The following is a 17,945-nucleotide window of genomic DNA, read 5'->3' as shown; positions in this document are numbered from 1 at the left end:
TTTCTCGCATGAAAAACTTGTGTTTGCGTAATCCGAGTTTAGCCTTCAATTTTATTGCCGTAATTTAAAATACTCTTCTTTTCCATTATCATAAAAAGAAATACACAAAATACCTGTATTTGTACGATACTTAAGTTTTATTTTCTAATCTTTTTGCACATTTTTTCAGACAACTTTTTATTATGTACTCCAAATCTTGCACGGATGCTTTCACGTCACCCTGTGCTGCTCGCTCTCTCGCAAACATTTTCACATCGCAATTGTTGGGATCTCTCAAACGCTGGCCGTTCAGTTGGTTTCTTTCTCTGACTCGGAGTGGAAGTGTGTGCAAAGTGGAGCGGCGCAATTGTGAGATTCAGTGTGACTGAGGAAAATTGTTGCTTTTCCCACTCAAATCGCACTCATATCCAATCATTCTTCGTCGCGTAAGACCAAAAAATAGCAGCCAGTGTCTCTTTCGACCTTTCGCGCGGTGCTCACTTGAACTTTAAGTGGTCAATTTTGGATTTATGCATACCTCTACGCACTTTTCCCATATTTGGACGGGAGGAAGCTGGAAAACACGCCTAGTTTTCAATTTCTCACACTCACACGGGCGCACTGAGGCGTCCGTACGTGTCAGGAGGGGAAGCTGAAGGCACATGCACAGTGAAATTTATTGATTTTCCTCTACCCTTCTTGTGCCGAGGAAGAAAGGACTCCGTATGGATTTTTCTTTCCGGTCTGTCCATCGCTTCCTGCGCCTTTTTTCTCCAAAAACACCTCTGTTTTGACTCACACTCTGGTGGCCGGCCGAGGAATGCCGTGACAGAGTGAATTAAGCAGGCCGTGATCGCGAGCGGGGTTATTTAAATTTTCACTTCGGTCCTCCACTGTGTGTCTATTTTTGTGTCAAATACAGTCCCCGCCTGGCTCCCCGGTCGCCTATATTGGAACACAAAAAAAATAGCTGACAAGAGGAACACACTGGGAACAACGGCAGGGGAAGCGTATTCATCATATCTCCTAAGCGAACACAATTCAGAATTCATCCAATTGCGGTGCACAGTTTCATCGGGGGAGAATGGATTCTTAAATTCACGACTTGTTCCGGTGTGCATTAACGGTGTACGCTGCACAGTTGAATAATAATAGCAAAACACTCCACCAGACAGAATAATTTAGGCTTTATGGTGGAGAAAAATGCTGTGCACTGACTTAAGACTTTGTAGTGTGCTTGAGAATGCATTCTACAATGGAAGGGCTTGAGAGACCAAAATATATTTCAATATAATACACACTGGAGAGAAGTTATTTTGAGGAAAAATGGGGGAAATGATTTTCTAGCTTTCTGCGCTAAGCAGCTATCTATCATAATGACATCGAATTTGATATTCGCATTGCGATTACTGAATGATCAGATCGATCAAATCGATATATTTGCAGTTATTGTGCGAGGAGGTGTAATCAAAACTGTAAAGCATATAAAATATGTGATTTATCGTTACTTGCAAGATGTTGCAAAGGTTGAAGCATACAGAGAACATAAACTACAAGTATTATAACAGAACATCAGACAATTTTCCTCTACTCATTCATGTTCTCTATTCGTCAATTTAACACACGAATTTTTCACTCAGCGTTCCGAACGAAATAGCGGCGAGATGCTCTTCGCCACTGTGCCTGTAATTACATCAAATTACTGGAATTAATTGCAATATAAATACAATATTGACCTAAATAGTGCATTTATGACCCTCACTCCAAAAGCACAGAATGCTATTTTTAGCAGGAAAAGAACTTTACCCCGATTTCCTCTGTCGATTCCTGCGGAGTGATATAAATTCCGGCTTATCGATTTAATAGTTCGCTTGCCGCATTCCTCAGGCGCTGGGCTTCCAAAATGCCCCACATGGATTGCAGGCAGTCAGTGGGAAGTGGAACTGAAGACTTGTTGTCCATTTTGCAAGAAACACCGCGTATGGTTTCAATTTACCACATGAGCGATTTTGCAACTTCTTCGCATGACCCAGAAGAATAGTTCTTTTCTTTATACTGCCAATACCCAGCACACGCACACAAATATTTACCCCCGTTTATTTTCAATTCCATCTAATATGAGATATTCACGCCAAGGGATATTCACTCCCTGCGCTATGAAATTTATGACTTGGGGAAGAAAAACAGTGAGTGAACTAAGGGGTGAATAATTTATCGGCGGCAGCATGCTTATAATCTGGAGAATTTAATTCATAAACACGAAAATTGCTTCACAAGTGTGTGCCCAAATGCGAAAGAGAGGAAAGTGAGAGTTTCACATGAGGAGAAAATGCGTGGTTTGCGGCCAGTTTGGGCATCCTATGGGAAGAGATGAGTCGTCAATTTGTGAGATGAAATCACTCAGATGCGCTTAGGAGGGGCTTCTTTATCCAATTACACAATAATCCCATCTGAGTCGATTGTGTGGCCTTTGCGGGCAGAGCTGAGATCAAGTCAGCGATAGATGCAAGAATACTCTTCATTCAATTAGTCAATCGCTATATCGTGGATGAAAGTGTAAAAGATGAGCAGCTCTGCGTTGTGTAAAGAAAACGCAGTGCAGAGAGCCGAAAAAATAAACTCTGCATTTCCATACAAGTGAGGAAAAGTTCCCCAGACGCGCGCCGAAGAAAAAGAAATTATTCAAATTGAGTGAAACTAAGACAAAAAGAAGCTTGTTAATCGTCATGTGAAAACACCTGCTCATAACTATTGTGTCTCTTCTGCTGCGAACTTGTTTCGCCCTTTTTTTCTCCCTCTGCGATGCAAAATATCGGCTGCAGAACACACACACAATATTGCACTTGAGGTGCAAAGCATGTGGGGAATTTAAACAACTTTTTTTTTATATAATTGAATATTTATGGGTAGAGCAACATTCTCCATTTTCACATGAGTTTCAGTCATTGAACTTGAACTCCTCGTACTACGTATAGTAATTTTATACTTCACCACTTCAACTCTGCTGCACAGCGCGATTCTAGGTGAGGTGAGCGAAGCAATCGAGCGAAGAAACTGTTTCAAGTGATCGTTTTTTACATAATAGTGCACAATCACTTGCAAAAGACACAGAAGTTGAGGAGTTTTCTCAGTGTTCAGTGTTGAATTTCCACACGCAAATCATTGCTCAAGTGTTTTGGCATCAAGCGGTGTGTCTTTGAGGGATTTTAGATGGCTGCACCTGTGAAGAAAGTCCCAATTCACCTTCAGGTAAGTGAGACAGTTGACCCACAATGTTTGTGACACAGTGTTTGAGTTTTCCAGTGTCCTCCACCCTTCAGCACACTGATAATTGGCGATAATTTCAATGGCAAACACGACTCTGCTTATCTCCGTTCCCTCCTCATGAGCGCGACTGATAAGTGCACGAGTGAAACTCACTTTATGGCTTATGCTTTGGGGGCTCATTTCGTCACATTCTTCCAAATGTGCCACACTAGATAGGAAGGAGTGTGCTTTAATTGGCCAAAAGTCTCCGCGTGGCTGAAAAAAATGGTTCAGGTCTACAAATTTTACACCTGAACTGGTGGAAAAGATGAAAAAGTTGGCGAAGAACTTTCAATTAATTAATTCACACTCATTTATGTGGCAATTAAAAAGAGAGAAAACCACACATTTGTTCAGGAGAGTGACTCAAATTTTACCTAATATTTCCGGCCCTGTCTTCTATGTACAATCCAGCAAAGATCATTGACCGAAATTTCCATGCGATGCCAACATTAAAACCATCTCGCATTTCATAACTTGCGCACACCTTCGCGGGCGAAACAAAAAAGTCTTCAAATGCGTCTTATGAGCGCCTAGAGGCGAAATGCAGCATTGTGTAATGCTGATACATTTGCTCTCGCTTCTTTTCTATTTGCTGTGCGAGATTTCTCGTGCTGATATGACAAGACTTGGTCAAAAAACACATAAATGAAATGCCACCAGGAGAAAATCGAATCTTATCGCAAAGAAACACGCAATGGAATAATCAATAAAGTCAACGTCTTCGTAAATAAAGTGCCGCACTATAAATTGCGATAATCCTCCTTGACTTTCCAAGGGAATATTTGTCCTACATTGCAACAGAAGCAAACAAACACGCAATTGGCGAAGGGTAAACGCTAATTCTGAAGTTTAAAGTCCTTCTTAAGCAGTCAATAATTACGTCAATATGCTTCTTGTCTAAATTATTGCTACAATTTGCTGTGAAACACTTGAGGAGGAGTTTATGAATGTTTGAGAAGTTTCCTTGTGGATAAAAGCTCACCATCTGGATCCTTATTGCAAAATCAATATCACAGAGAGTTTATTACAGTCCTTAAGTTCACCAGCTAAAGTATAGTTTTGTATTTAATCACTGGAGAAGGGTTTATTTTGAGAAACTTTAATGGGAAATATCGATTGAACAACTTAATTTTACCTCTTGGCGCAGTTTATACAAACATATGAATTGATTTTCTCATTTCTCACCAAATAAAAAGCAGTCTTTAGTGTTAATTTATGCGTTTCGATTCCGGACAGACGATTAGTACGAAAGCGAAAGTTATCTTAAAAGAAACGACTCTGACTATTGGAGTCTAATTGAGATTTATTTGTCTCATAGGGAAAATTGAGATTTGGATATGCCAAGGGACATGCTTGAAAATTCCCCTCTTTTGTTTCTAGAAATAGGATCATTTTATCTGAAATTGTTCGCACAGAGGCTTATCAGCTTTGTTTAAGTGCTTTTGCTCGGGCAAATGTTATCAGAATTTATATTTATACGGCAAAATTTTATTCTTCATGTGTTTTGAAAGTCATCAATTTGACACCTAAAAATTATTCAATAATCAATCCAGTAAGGCAAAATCCAGAAACGATTCTGGAAAGATGTTTTCTCCGGCTTTTATGTAATAATTTGCTTGTAGAAATGTATTCTTTTGTAAGCAAATGAATCATTCTGTCTTTAATCCTGGCTCAATTCCAGAATTTGATGCACAACACTTAGGAAAACTCGTGCACTTATCACCGTAAACCTCAGATTTACTGCAGAAAAATCCATAAAACAAGCCCATATGTCTGGAATGCCCTAATTTTGTCCTTTCTTCCCTGCAGAGCTCCCAGAATCGTCTCTACATCAAGCGCGGCCAAGTCGTGAACCATGACCAGATCTTCTCGGCGGACGTTTACGTGGAGGACGGGGTGATAAAGTGAGTGTAATTCTGGCCAATTGCCGGACGTACAATCATTAATGTGTTTTGTGTGCAGATTTGTGGGCCCGAGTGGCGAGTTCGTGGTGCCCGGCGGCTGCCGCGTGATCGACGCCGCGGGGCGCCTCGTGATGCCGGGCGGCATTGACCCGCACACGCACATGCAGCTGCCCTTCGGCGGCACCGTGGCCGTGGACGACTTCTACCAGGGCACGAAGGCCGCCGTGGCGGGCGGCACGACCATGATCCTGGACTTCGTGCTGCCCAACAAGGGTGAATCCCTGCTGGAGGCGTACGACCGCTGGCGCTCCTGGGCCGACCCCAAAGTGTGCTGCGACTACGGGTTGCACGTGGGCGTGACGTGGTGGTCTCCGTCCGTGGCCGAGGAGATGAGGATCCTGTGCGAGGAGCGCGGCGTGAACAGCTTCAAGGTGTTTATGGCCTACAAGGGACTGTATCAGCTCACGGACTCGGAGCTGTATGAGGTGTTCGAGGTGTGCCGCGAGCTGGGCGCCGTGGCGCAAGTGCACGCCGAGAATGGTGACATCATTGCCAAGAACGTGCAGAAGCTGCTGGGCTGCGGCGTGTCAGGACCCGAGGGGCACGAGTTATCGCGCCAGGAGGAGATCGAGGCCGAAGCCACCTATAGAGCCTGCGTTATCGCACACCAGGTAATTTCTTTAGCGCATTTTGTGTGAACATTTCAGGGCCAATCTGATGTCATGTCATCGGCGCTGATAAGCGGCTTCCAATTCAGTCACTAGACAGGCACTCGAGCTAATCTTATCACTTGAACGTGTCTGAGAGTAGAAAGCTAAGGGAAATTTTAGGTAAATCATCCGGTCAGCGGGTAATTTCGCTGCGCGAGAGATTGAAAGTTAAGCCAGTATTTACATGCTGAAGTGGCTCTCATCAGACGATGAGTGATCCCAATTAAAATGCTCCCAATTTGCGCGCTGCAAAGCAGAGAGGAATGACTCGCTATATCCACTTCACTCTCCTCTCCCCATGTGCCATCCCAATCCCAGACGAAGTGCCCGCTATACGTGGTGCACGTGATGAGCAAGCAGGCGGGAACGGAAGTGGCGCGGGCGCGCGCCCGATACGGAAATGTGGGCATTTACGGGGAGACTCTGGCCGCCGCCCTGGGCTCGGATGGGCGCAACTACTACCACAACTGCTTCCACCACGCCGCCGCCCATGTGCTGAGTCCGCCGCTGCGTCCCGATCCCGACACCCCGGAGTACATGATGAAACTCCTGGCCCAGTAAGTTGTTGTCTTGTGTCTCGCGGACAGGGCTTCATGCGCCACTCTAACAGCTCATTCCTACGCTCCATAACCCACTAACTCATCCGCGGGCGGTGTATATGTTTGTGTACAGCTTCTTGTCTCACCCACTAACCACCATGTCATCCTCATGCTCACTGTCCAGGCCAAGAGTGCGCTGTATGTGACGCGCGTGTCCAGCAAATCCGCCGCGGAATCTGTGTGCAGAGCTCGTCGTCAGGGCGTCACGGTGTTCGCTGAGGCGCTGGCTCGCTCTGTGGGCATCTCTCTGCACGGCATGAAGGCGGCCTCGCTGCTCTACTACGCCACGAGCCCACCGATCCGCCAAGATCCGGAAACGCCTCGTCAACTCATGAGACATCTGGCAGCGTAAGTCCGCAAGGCCATTGGTAGCATTCCATCCGGTATTGGCTCTCTGTGCACGTTGAAATTCACTACTAACGTCTCTCTAGCATTTCCTGACGCCGACCAGAAGTCACTGAAAGACTCTAATTGGGCTTGACTGTCTTTCAGGGATGATCTGCAGACGACGGGCAGCGACAACTGCACGTTCAACAAGGAGCAGAAGGAGCTGGGCAAGGGCGACTTCTCCAAGATCCCCAACGGCGTGAACGGCGTGGAGGACAGGATGTCTGTGGTGTGGGAGAAGGGAGTGCACCTGGGATTGCTCGATCCCAGACGCTTCGTCGCCATCACGAGCACAAATGCGGCCAAGATCTTCAACTTGTACCCCAAAAAGGGGCGCATCGAGGTGGGATCCGACGCTGACATTGTCATCTGGAATCCTCAGGTAAGAGAAGCTTAAAGTAAACTTTTATCTTCTGAATTGAGTTACTGAATTATTCTACTCATTTCAGGCCACCAGGACGATTTCGGCCAAGACGCACCATCAGGCGGTGGACTTCAACATCTTCGAGGGCATGACGTGCCACGGAGTGGCCGAGGTGGTCATCGTTCGCGGCAGAGTGTGCGTGGATGAGGGCAATTTGCGTGTGGCCGAGGGCCAGGGCGTCTTCGTGGAGACGCCCACACATCCGCCCTTCGTGTACGACGCGCTGGCCGGCAAGAAGACGGAGGAAGCGTGCAACGGCGTGAAGAAGCTAGACATCACGCAGAATCTGGAGATCGAAATCCCCGATCACGCCCACGATGTGGCACTCGCGTCGCGGGACTTCCTGATGTCTGGACAGTCCGTCCCACTGCCTGGAGACTCAATTCCATGCACGCCCTCGGGCAGAGCTCCGCGCCAGGAGGGCCAGCGCAATCTCCAGGATACCACGTTCTCGATAAGCGGTGAGTTGGGGAGGATTTCTGGCCTCGATTCCCTGTTAAACTGAATGTGTGTGTCTTTCGCAGAGGATCTCGACACTGAGCATCGCACGTGCATCCGCGTGAGGAATCCGCCGGGCGGGAAGTCATCGGGCTTTTGGTAATCCGCTGTGCAATCTGACGCCCAAAGCGATCACATTGAAATCACTAGTAAAAACATTTTAGAGGGCAATTGAAGATTGTACTTCATCGCAAAATAAGTACTATTTAGTGTTACTTCTGTTTTTACCAAAAAGAAAAGTAAATTTAAAGTTCATATTAAGTACCAAAAAAAGAACAAGAATATGAAAGAGAAAATCTACCAATAACTAATAATGTAGGTTATATTTGATGAGATGTGGAAGGGACATTTTTACTAAAAAAAAAGAAGAAATTTTAAAAGTAATGCTACTGTGTATTTGTACGAAGGCGCTTTAATTGATATGATATCAACAAAATTGACAACAAGTCAGCATTTATTGCAGAGATTTGTGTAAAAACTCCTCAATTCGGTCAAGACGCACACATGAATGTGCTCTTATTTCTCATGTAATATTTTAGTTACACAACTCAAAAAAACTGTCTTTTACTTTGTGAGTAACAAATAAATAATGGAAAGTTTTTATGTATAGAAATGGTGTATTTTTTTTGCTGGGCCTTTTGCTGGAAATCAACGATGAGGTGATGCTGCAGAATGAAAGACTTTGGGTAATTTTCTCACTTTTATTTTTTGAGTACTTCTTATGTACACTAAAGTTTACTTGTTTTTCTTTTTCAGTATTCAGACATTAATAAGCATTTGCACAATTATAATACCAAACATGAAAATGTTCTTTTAAATTTCATTTTAATTTCTATGATTCCACTTTTTCCTCATTATCATATCAAATTGTTTAATTCTTTTACATAGTCGGTGTGTATTTTTTTTTTAGCTTTTCTCCTCCCTTTCTCTCTCTCTCTCTCTTCTCAAATTTATTCGTGCGCTCGCTAAACTGGTAAATTTTGAAGGTTATTCGCGGAAAAAGGAAGTGAAAAAATTGGGAGGTGTGAAATAAAAGAACACTCATTTCCTAACGGTTTTTTCTTTTCACTTTTCGAGATGCCACAGAAGGGATGATTTGCTATTTGTTTTGTCACTTTCCGCTGAACTACTGAAATTTCTCCTTAAGACAAATAAAAACCTACACTTTTTTCTCGATACAGTACAAAAGAAAGAAATCATAAATTTCATGCTTCACAATCGCGCGCACTCACATTCTTCAAATTCACGTGTTTTTTTTTTATTTCTTTTACTGCTTCATTTTTTCTTCTTTCTCTGCATTTAATTAAATTAGTAACTACATAATTATTTTAATAGTAAAATCAATAATAGTAAAAAAACAATAAAATTATCAATAAGAGCATATTTATCATCCCGTTTTTCCTCATTTTCTCTCTCTTTCTCTCGCTCAAGTAGCACTAAAACTTATCATTGTAACTTTATAACTAAATTGATTACTTTAAATAATCGTTGATTTTTTTTACATAGAGGTTTTTCTTCTTCATCATCTTTCTTCATCTTCTTTTGCTTGTCTTCTCAACCGCATTTTGATATCATCAATTCTGAGATGGATTTTCATTTGCTTATCTTCACTTCTTCGTCAGCTTTCTTTGTTGCCTCTCGAGAAAGTGATTCATTCCAATATTCACTCAATTTTTATTGAAATTCATTTCCATCTCATGAATGTTTTTCTTTTTCCTATACAATTTTTCTTCCTTTTTGTGACACATTTTATTGGCTTTATCGAAAAAAATCGTTTCACACTCATTTCTTCTCTTATTTTCCGTATGTTTTGTTTTTCTTCATGTTTCTCAATAATTTAATAAGTGATATTTAAATACATACTTTTTTCATTTTTGCCTTTTCTTCTTTTTAAAATTGATTATACATAATAATTACTTAGTTCACCATTGAATCTTATTCTTCACAATATTACTTAAAGTGAGTTGGCGATTTCTTATCTTCTTCGTAGTCATTTTTTTTAAGTAGGTTCTCATTTCACTGCTTCTGGTCACACCACAATATTTCTAGGGTTTTCTTTTCATTTAATTTTACTTATATATAAATTGGTATATAATGAAGTTTTCTCCCACAATTCTACCTTCTTCTCTTCGCCCACCTGTCAAAGACCCCAAATGAAGATCGCCCAGAAACTCCGCCACGATGTCTCCAGACGCCCTTCGAGCTCTTCCCGATTAATTGTTCATTCGCTAAAATGTGTGAATTTCTCTTTCAACTAACAATCAGCATTTGAATGCAGCAGAGAGGAAAAGTCCGCCACGTCTTTTTTCCCTCCGCCGAAAACGCCTAATCATGCACTCTTATCAGTTCCTCTACAGAGTCTCAGTGTTTGAAAACTACTAATCATAATCATTAAGTTATATACAAATTCTTAATATCACTTTTCTTTCATCATTTTTCATCATCTTCATTACCGTTACGCAAGAAAGAGTAAGAAAAAAAGAGAACCTATAAATTGTTAATATATATATTATATCTCACTGTGAAATTCCATTACGCGCTTTTTCTTCCCTCTATTACAAATTTACCTACGTTTGTAAAAACGAATAAAATAGCTTTTAAAATCACATACAACCGGAATATAATTGAGATTTGTATTTGCTCTCCCTTCGACTTGCAATTTCTCAGCCGTGCATAAAATTGGGATCAACAGAAAGGAAGTCCCTATTCTCTAAGTGTTTTTTTCACTACTCTTCCTCGTCATTCTCTTCCTTACCAAAAAAGAATTCCTCTTGCTCACAAATCTAATGCTTCTCATTTTTTTCTGTGTGCCTTGCAACAAATTCATCTCTTCTCCTCTATCTTTTTTTTTGTTTTTCTACTACACAATCACTAAAAAAAGAAGAACCTCGCAATCCAATCGACTGATTTAAAGTGGTTAAAAGTATAATTTGTTCATCGTCAATTTTTCATTTGCAATAAAATCTATTCTGCTCACAATTTAGTCTCTATTACCAAATCAATCCCCTGTAGTTTTCAAGTCAGCGCATTTTGTTCAATTTTTGCCTTCACTATTAATACAATATCTTCATCATTAATACACAATTGGAAATTAAATATTCTCTCTCAGCATCTTCTTCCTTTTTCATCTATATATATATGTATATATATAGTAGTATACAAACTATACAGTTTCATATTTGTTAATTTATATGTCCTACTTAAATGTAATGCTATTTCCTATTAAGATTCGATTTCTTTTTGTTTCTCAACACACTGTTTCTCATCTCTCTCTAATCTTGTCGCCAAGTCGCGATTCTTTGATCGCTCTTTTGTGTCATTAACTCTTCCGCAAAATGTCAATCAATCCGCCTAATTTAATGCCACAGTCTCTAAATTACTATTGATTTTAGAGTGTGTGTGTATATATATACTAAATGTATATAATTAAAGGTATACACAGTCAATATTTAGTTATAGCAATTAGTGTATGATTCTCTTGAGTCATCAGATCTTTTGCCCTCTCTTCATCTGTGTCCATCTCAGTGTCTTTTGCTCAGTGCACTTCCTTTACTCCCCACAAGTGACTTTCCGAAGAGAAAACCACAATTGTCGTCTCATCTCTCCATCATCAGTCGTCTTTGTCGTTTCTCCACTACGACGAGGAGGCGGCAATGGTGGCCGGTTGCGGCAGGAGGCCGCCTTCGCCCCTCTTCAGCTCGCTGCCGGTGGTGGTGATGGGGCCCTGGCCGCGCGACACCTGGAAGAGCACCCGCGAGATGATGAGCGCCACTTGCTGGTCCAGAATGTGGCTCATCACCAGGCCCAGCAGCCGCTGCTCCTGCTGCATGAATAGCGGCCTGTTGTCCGGATGCCGCGCGAGGTGCAGCAGTGTGCCCGCCGCGCGCCGCAGCATGTCCAAGCTGGTGCCCATCGAGTCGGGATTCTCGCGCAGGAAGCTGATCCCGTGCTGGTTCGCCACGCCGAGCGCCGTCTGCTCAGCTTGCTCAATGAACGCCACCAGGTACGAAATGCACGGACTCTGCATGGCCACGGTGCGCGCCATCGAGCTGTCCGCCGCCGCCAGGTAGTGCAGCAAATTGACCGAGAACTCCCTCAGCACCTGATCCTCATTCCTGCACAAGTGGCGCGTCAGCACGGCGCACAGCTTCTCCAGCCGCGAGAAGGGCGGCGTCGCAATCACCAAATCCACATTGGCGTCCGTCACGCACAACTTGCACAGTGCCTCGAGAGCCAAACGCTGCGGCGACAGCGACGAGTGGCTGCCGCACGTGGGAAAGGGATCCTGGCCGTGCGCCGACGGACAGATGGCCCAGTGCAGCAGCCCGTCCAGCACCGGCCGCGAGATCATCTCGTCATAGCGCGACAACTCCATGTGTCCCGATATATTGGCCGCCGCCACGAGCATATTCTCCCGGATCTGCACCAAGTAGTCCCACCACCATTCCGTCTCCCCAGCCAAGCTGCTGCACGAGTCCGCAAAGTCTGCGTCCTCCTCGCGATCGTAATTCCTCGTCTTCTGCGTCCTGATCGGGTGCTCGTGATTCAGCAGCAACAGCTTTCCGAGAATGGCAAGGAAAGTGGGCGACTTGGCGAACTCAATCTCATTGCCCGGCACAAAGGTGAGATTCCGCAGGATATTCGAGATGCCCACGCATCGACGCGCCAGTGAGTCTTGACTCTCCGCCACGAGATACAAACTCGCCTCGTCCCTCGTATAGCACTCATCCTCATAGTCACTCATGCGGCGTCGCTTGAGCGTCGACGCAGGATCTCGCACTGTCTTCTTCAGCTCAAACAACTGATCAGCCTTCTCCTCGCACACCATCTCCTCACTCTCCTTCTTCACACTATCAGCCTTTTTATCACTCGCCGCCTCATCCTGCTTCGCGTCCTCCGCACACACAGACTCCGGACCGTTTGGTATTCTCGGCTCCAGCTCCATGTCCACCGGGCGACAGTCACTGTCCAGCGACTCCCGCTTCACATCAGCGCTCTCCTCCTTGAACCGCTTCGTTCGACTAGGGCCACTATTACTAATCCTTTTACTAACGCTACCACTCTTGCCGCTGCCTATCAATGACGAGTTGTAGTGCTTCCTGTGCTGCTTGTCCGTCGACGTGCTCGCCTCCTTTCCCTTCAAGTACCGTGCAAATGGAATGTTGACTATTTCAGCCCGAAAGCAGTTCATGATGTAGCCATGCGGGTGTGGTTCACTGTGGCCAAAACTCCACGGATCGCCGCCCACTGTCGAGTGCAGTTGTCCCTTCCTGTCCGCATCCACATCCCACGATCTCTTCATGTCCAACACGAAAATATCCTCCTCCGACTGGTTGATCTTCACTGGGATGCCCTTGCGCGAGTTCAGCGTGTAGTTTGTCGTGGACGACAGCACAAGGATTCTGTCATCGGGATTCGGCACATCAGCCACTCCACCCAAGTCCAGCAATCCGCGCTGCTCCTTCGCCTCCTCGCACTCGCCATTCATCTTCACCTGTCCCGACGACACCCACTCGTAGCCCTCGCGCTCCTCCAGCGCGTCCGCATCGAAGATGTCCGCCAGACTCTTCTGGAAGTGATCGAGCAGGAGATTCAGCAAGCCCGGCAGGTGCGCCAGTCCGAAGTACTGCACAGACGAGTCGTCAAACAGCAGAATATTAATCACATCCAGCGCCCAAGTGCTCTCGCCCAGCAATCCCGATCGCAGTGACATGAATATCCGCCACGGATCCACGGGCCCCACGTCCTGCTTGCAGATCCTCTTGCGCCGGTACAGGATAGGCGTGGTGGCCTCCACGCTGTCCAGCGGGAAGACAATGTCTCTCTTCGGCGGAGCGCCCGTTTGAGGGAACTGACCCGGCACTGGTTTGGCACCCTGAGGCGGTGGCATGCTGATGGGCTTCCCTCGCTGCTGCGGTGGCCGCAGCTGAGCATTGGGGCCCACATTCGGCTGTCCAGGCCCCATTCCAGCCCAATGCGGTTGACCCTGAAACGCCAAATTGCTCAGCATCAGCACGATTCTTTGCGTATTGTTTAAAGTCTTCAAGATTCCGGAACATCACATACGAATTCCAAGCATGAGATCTTCTTAAGGATGTTCCGAAGTATTTCGGGTTATTCGACTTACCTGCTGACTCCCTTGGTAAGGTGGCTGCTGCCCTTGAGGCGGATATCGATCCCACGCCTGACCCGGCGGTCCTTGACCTGGGCCAGTGGGCGGACCTGGAGGTCGCTGGCCACTTCCCCACTGCTGAGGTGCGGGCTGCGGCGGATATTGTCCTCGATACTGTCCGGTGCTGTTCTGCCAACCGCCTGAAAAGCCACACAAATTCAATTTATGCACACAATTCACAGTTCAGACTGAGATTCCTCACACTTACCATACATTGGCGGCCTCTGCGGATACGGTGAATAAGGCTGGGGCTGCTTCTCAAAGTCCGGATGTCTCCTGGGTTGGGGAGCCTGGCAAACACATGATACAGATTAGAGAGAGAGAACAGGACAGCGTGAGGGCATAATAATACACCAAAGGACCCAAACCTCACCACCATTTAGAGCCACTTTCACACCCATGCAATTAAAGTATATATCCCAAGTAACTAATTCCTCCGTTAACCACCCCACATTTCTTTTTGTAGCTGTTGAAGAGTAATTGCAATTGTCTAAAGGCCGGTTAGGGAAGAAGTCATCTCGCTTGTCAGTGTTATTTTTGGACAGAAGTAGAGAAAAGCGAAGAAAGGATAGGTTTTTATCATGTAAAACTACATATTTACACATACGTTCTGATGATAGAGGGACGATTTAGCGGGAGACATTGGGGCTACAAGCTGACGCGCTAGTTGGGAACTCATATTAATAGAGTTGTTCGGATTTTGTGACATCTACATCAAATAACAACAAAATTTGTCAAATATCTTCAAGACCTAGCACAAGAACATCTCACTTTCTCTCTCTCACTCTCTCAGCATTCTTCACATTCACGCCTTCGCGAAGACGCATTTCTCAAGTCCTCAGCAGTCAGTTTGCTCTTCGGCTTACCTGATCCGGCTGGCGGTAGTAGTCCTGCTGTGGCGGCGGAGGATAGGGGCCCGGGGCGCCCGGAGTGCCGGGCTGAGGCGGACCGCCCGCCGGTGCTGGCGTCTGTGACGCACTCACGGGCGGCTGCTGCGCGTATGGACGCGGAGGCGGCGGATACGGGGATGGAGCGCCGCCATAACCTCGATACGGATCGGCCGATGCCGGAGGCGCATTTGATGTGGGTGGAGCATTTCTGGAATGCAAAGCAAACATTCAGCATAAATAGCATGAATTTTTAAAAGCTCAACAGCAAATGAATGTGCGATTCCAATTAAAAAAAAATCTCTTCAGTGGAATTAATTGTGAAATAATTAAACATTATATTATTGTCAATTAGCATTAAATACAAATTTTCCCTCTGCTGAATATTTTCACATAAACATTAAATGAAATGAGAAATTAATATGATGTAATAAAAGAGTATAAAGAGAGACTAATAGAGAGAATTGGATTTACATTTATACGGATAACGGAATAAAGTTTAGACTGAAGATGTGGTTTTCCCCAAAAACAGAGTCTTTAGCTAAGTTAAATTAAGATTTTCCAGCACTTACGCGTCTCCTTCTGGAACATATGGCGGACCATACATTGTCCTATTGGGCGGTGGAAATTGCCCCTGCGCCGGCGGCGGATACTGTCCCGGCGGCCCCGGGGGTCCGTACTGTTCCGGCCCGCCATACTGAGTGTAGCCAGGTTGAGCCTGATAAGGAGCACCTGCGAAAGTAATTAAATACGCTTTAGGAACGCTGAAAAATGCTGATAATCTCAAATGTTTCAAAGGACACACAGTACTAAAGGATAATTTTGAAGGTGTTTGTGTGGTTATCAAACATTAATACAACATGCAAGCTACACTTGTCACTCTTTCAAACCTCTTTTCCCACTCAAACTCAAATCATGCCCATCAAGAGCTTTGATGGGCACTCATATTCTCTTGTTGGTTAGTGTGCACAACAAACTCAGGATGTATTAGAGCAAATAAAACATACAAATTTCAAGGGGTGGAAAACACAGAAAAACAGGGCGGGGGCGAATGGAACAAATATACAGGCACACACAAAAGGGCGAAATGGCAAAATTAAATGATGAATATCAATGTCAGTGTGTGAATTATTTTAATAGTTGTACCTTGAGGCCGTGAAACAGGGGGATATGGAGCACCCTGTTGATATGGGGCACGCGAGGGCCCCACCGGATCGTCGAAAGGGTTGCTCACACTTATATTATCACCGCTAGCCGGAGGTGCATTACCTATTAATTGATCAACACAAGTCACACAAGCAAGTTATTAGTAAAATTGTTCTCTTCTAGCATTAATCATGATTTGTGATTGACTCTTTCTTTCTTTCATTTCCACTGAATATTTTTGCGCATCTCAAAATCCATTTCTTTTTTATTTCTTTTTCATGGTCAATCAGTTTTTTCTTGGTGAATGATTGCAACAAAGTGATATAAAAAAAGACAAATTAAAGAACAGAATCCAAAATAAAGCAGAGTAAAAAGGAGTTTGTCTACAGAAAAAAAAGAAGCCACAATTGTGAAATGAGAAATCAAAGAAACGTGGCTCAACACTCAATTTTCTCACATTCATCACAGTTATTGATCTCTCTTTGGATCCACTGAAGAATCATCATCATCAAATGATATTCACCCGAATGTGGGCTTTTTTTTGTTATTCTCTCGTTCATATTTTATTGGTACTTATCGTCAAAGAGGAGTTGCTAATAATGACTTTGAGAGTGTGATATGCTTTCTCGTAAGTACTTTTTTTTTACACATGTTAATGATGGAGTTTTGTTCACTATTTTAGTGACACTTTATGTACAATGTGATTGTCCTGATTAAATTCCTCGAGAGGTGCATTAAACACTCGTTGTTAATTACAGGATGGCGGGATTAAATGGTGTGCAGAATTACCTGGATGCGGTGACTGTGCATTATTCTGCGAAGGTGGTCTCTGCATTGGCGGTGAGTTGTAGTCTGGCGTTGAGCCCTGAGGATAGCCGCCCGGATAGCCGCCGTAGCCGTCCATTGACGCCCCACTCGAGCCGGGCGGCGGGAAGGAGTCTTGCGAATTCGACGATCCGGCCACTGAAACTGCACACAAACCGTCAGCAAATTCACAATCACCACCCTTCATCACAGCGCATCGCTTTCTCACCTGGTGACGGAACTGACGTGTTCTTCGCATTCTTCTTCTTGGAGCCCGCCTCCACTTGTTGAATGATCGGCAACGGATCAATTCCACCGCGATCGAAGTGGCACTCGAATGTCAACAGATTCTTCGTGTAGTGCTTCCTGAGCGTGTATGCTGCACTGCTGCTCGCGCCAATTCCCAGCATTCCGGCAATGTCCTTCCATGTTTTGCTCTTGGTAACCTAAATGGACCGCCCCGTGAAAAAGCACCGTCCGACAGCGAGAGAGAGAGGGAGGAAATGAGAGAAAATCAAATTAAAATGTGATGCTTGATGACACACATACAAACACACATAAATTTTCAATATCAAATTTAATTTTAAGCATATATGTTAAATAATTAACGAGCAAGTTAAAATATAAAACCATCGAACATACAATGTTTTTTTCCCCACCACCACCACCATCACCGCCACTGCCACCCTTAAAAATTGTGCACCTCTATTTAAGTGAGCAACCAGAAAATTATAAATTATTTTCCAGAGTAAAAAGTGGAAATATGCGTGAAAAACATCCCTCATACCAACACTGTGTGCGCATCGCATTGCAAAATTGCGCACACATCCTCATGAAATTATTCCACATTATATGAGTCGTTTCAGAAGTTTGGGGGTGAAAAACTAAAACTTTATCTTTTCTGAACATGACAAGCACACGCGATCATCGTTAGAGGCGCTAGTAGACTAACACTGTCTGAAGAGTCAAATTTTGCATATTAAACAATCTTATCTGAGTAGTTTGTCAACCAATTTTGCTATATGAGAAACACATTTCAATGCTATTTTTCACTGAAATGTCTAACTTATTAGTGGATAAGAGGTTGTATTCTGTAAGTGAATATAAAAGATTGTATAAAACTAAT

At 44.3% G+C, this 17,945-nt stretch overlaps 2 protein-coding genes across 3 annotated transcripts in view; one reads left to right on the top strand and one right to left on the bottom strand.

Annotated features, from left to right (window-relative positions):
• The first annotated feature begins 52 nt into the window (after positions 1-52).
• LOC132258273 (dihydropyrimidinase) lies at positions 53-8,423 on the top strand. Of its 2 annotated transcripts, XM_059755496.1 has the most exons (8): positions 53-348; positions 2,992-3,228; positions 5,098-5,192; positions 5,251-5,863; positions 6,221-6,459; positions 6,994-7,270; positions 7,338-7,773; positions 7,837-8,423. In XM_059755496.1, exons 2-8 carry the CDS (start codon positions 3,190-3,192, stop codon positions 7,911-7,913), a joined length of 1,776 nt encoding a protein of 591 aa, XP_059611479.1. In that variant the 5' UTR covers positions 53-348; positions 2,992-3,189; the 3' UTR covers positions 7,914-8,423. The 2 variants fall into 2 exon arrangements, with proteins under 2 accessions (XP_059611479.1, XP_059611481.1); XM_059755498.1 differs by lacking the exons at positions 53-348; positions 6,221-6,459 and adding an exon at positions 6,626-6,849 and having other exon boundaries at positions 2,922-3,228.
• A 74-nt stretch (positions 8,424-8,497) lies between these two features.
• LOC132258493 (trithorax group protein osa) overlaps positions 8,498-17,945 on the bottom strand; it is a 59,545-nt gene continuing 50,097 nt past the window's right edge. The window contains exons 12-20 of the mRNA XM_059755823.1: positions 17,049-17,265; positions 16,805-16,984; positions 16,016-16,138; positions 15,442-15,601; positions 14,849-15,080; positions 14,590-14,691; positions 14,191-14,272; positions 13,938-14,122; positions 8,498-13,796 (exon numbers count right to left, since the gene is read on the bottom strand). Coding sequence (XP_059611806.1) covers positions 11,445-13,796; positions 13,938-14,122; positions 14,191-14,272; positions 14,590-14,691; positions 14,849-15,080; positions 15,442-15,601; positions 16,016-16,138; positions 16,805-16,984; positions 17,049-17,265 — 3,633 coding nt within the window. The 3' untranslated portion in view covers positions 8,498-11,444. The remainder of the gene's footprint in view (positions 13,797-13,937; positions 14,123-14,190; positions 14,273-14,589; positions 14,692-14,848; positions 15,081-15,441; positions 15,602-16,015; positions 16,139-16,804; positions 16,985-17,048; positions 17,266-17,945) is intronic.

The sequence above is a fragment of the Phlebotomus argentipes genome, unplaced genomic scaffold (assembly GCF_947086385.1).
Source record: "Phlebotomus argentipes unplaced genomic scaffold, Phlebotomus argentipes genome assembly scaffold_4, whole genome shotgun sequence".
Lineage (NCBI taxonomy): Eukaryota > Metazoa > Arthropoda > Insecta > Diptera > Psychodidae > Phlebotomus > Phlebotomus argentipes.
The sequence above is the reverse complement of the archived record's forward strand: the minus strand, read 5'-3'. Positions and strand labels throughout refer to the sequence as shown.

What these genes read in the sequence shown, in the direction of transcription:
- LOC132258273 (XM_059755496.1), top strand. Translation starts at nt 3,190, where the DNA reads ATGGCTGCACCTGTGAAGAAAGTCCCAATTCACCTTCAG. An exon ending in GTGGAGGACGGGGTGATAAA is followed by an intron (nt 5,193 to 5,250) that starts GTGAGTGTAATT and finishes TTTTGTGTGCAG; the next exon opens with ATTTGTGGGCCCGAGTGGCG. An exon ending in CCTGCGTTATCGCACACCAG is followed by an intron (nt 5,864 to 6,220) that starts GTAATTTCTTTA and finishes TCCCAATCCCAG; the next exon opens with ACGAAGTGCCCGCTATACGT.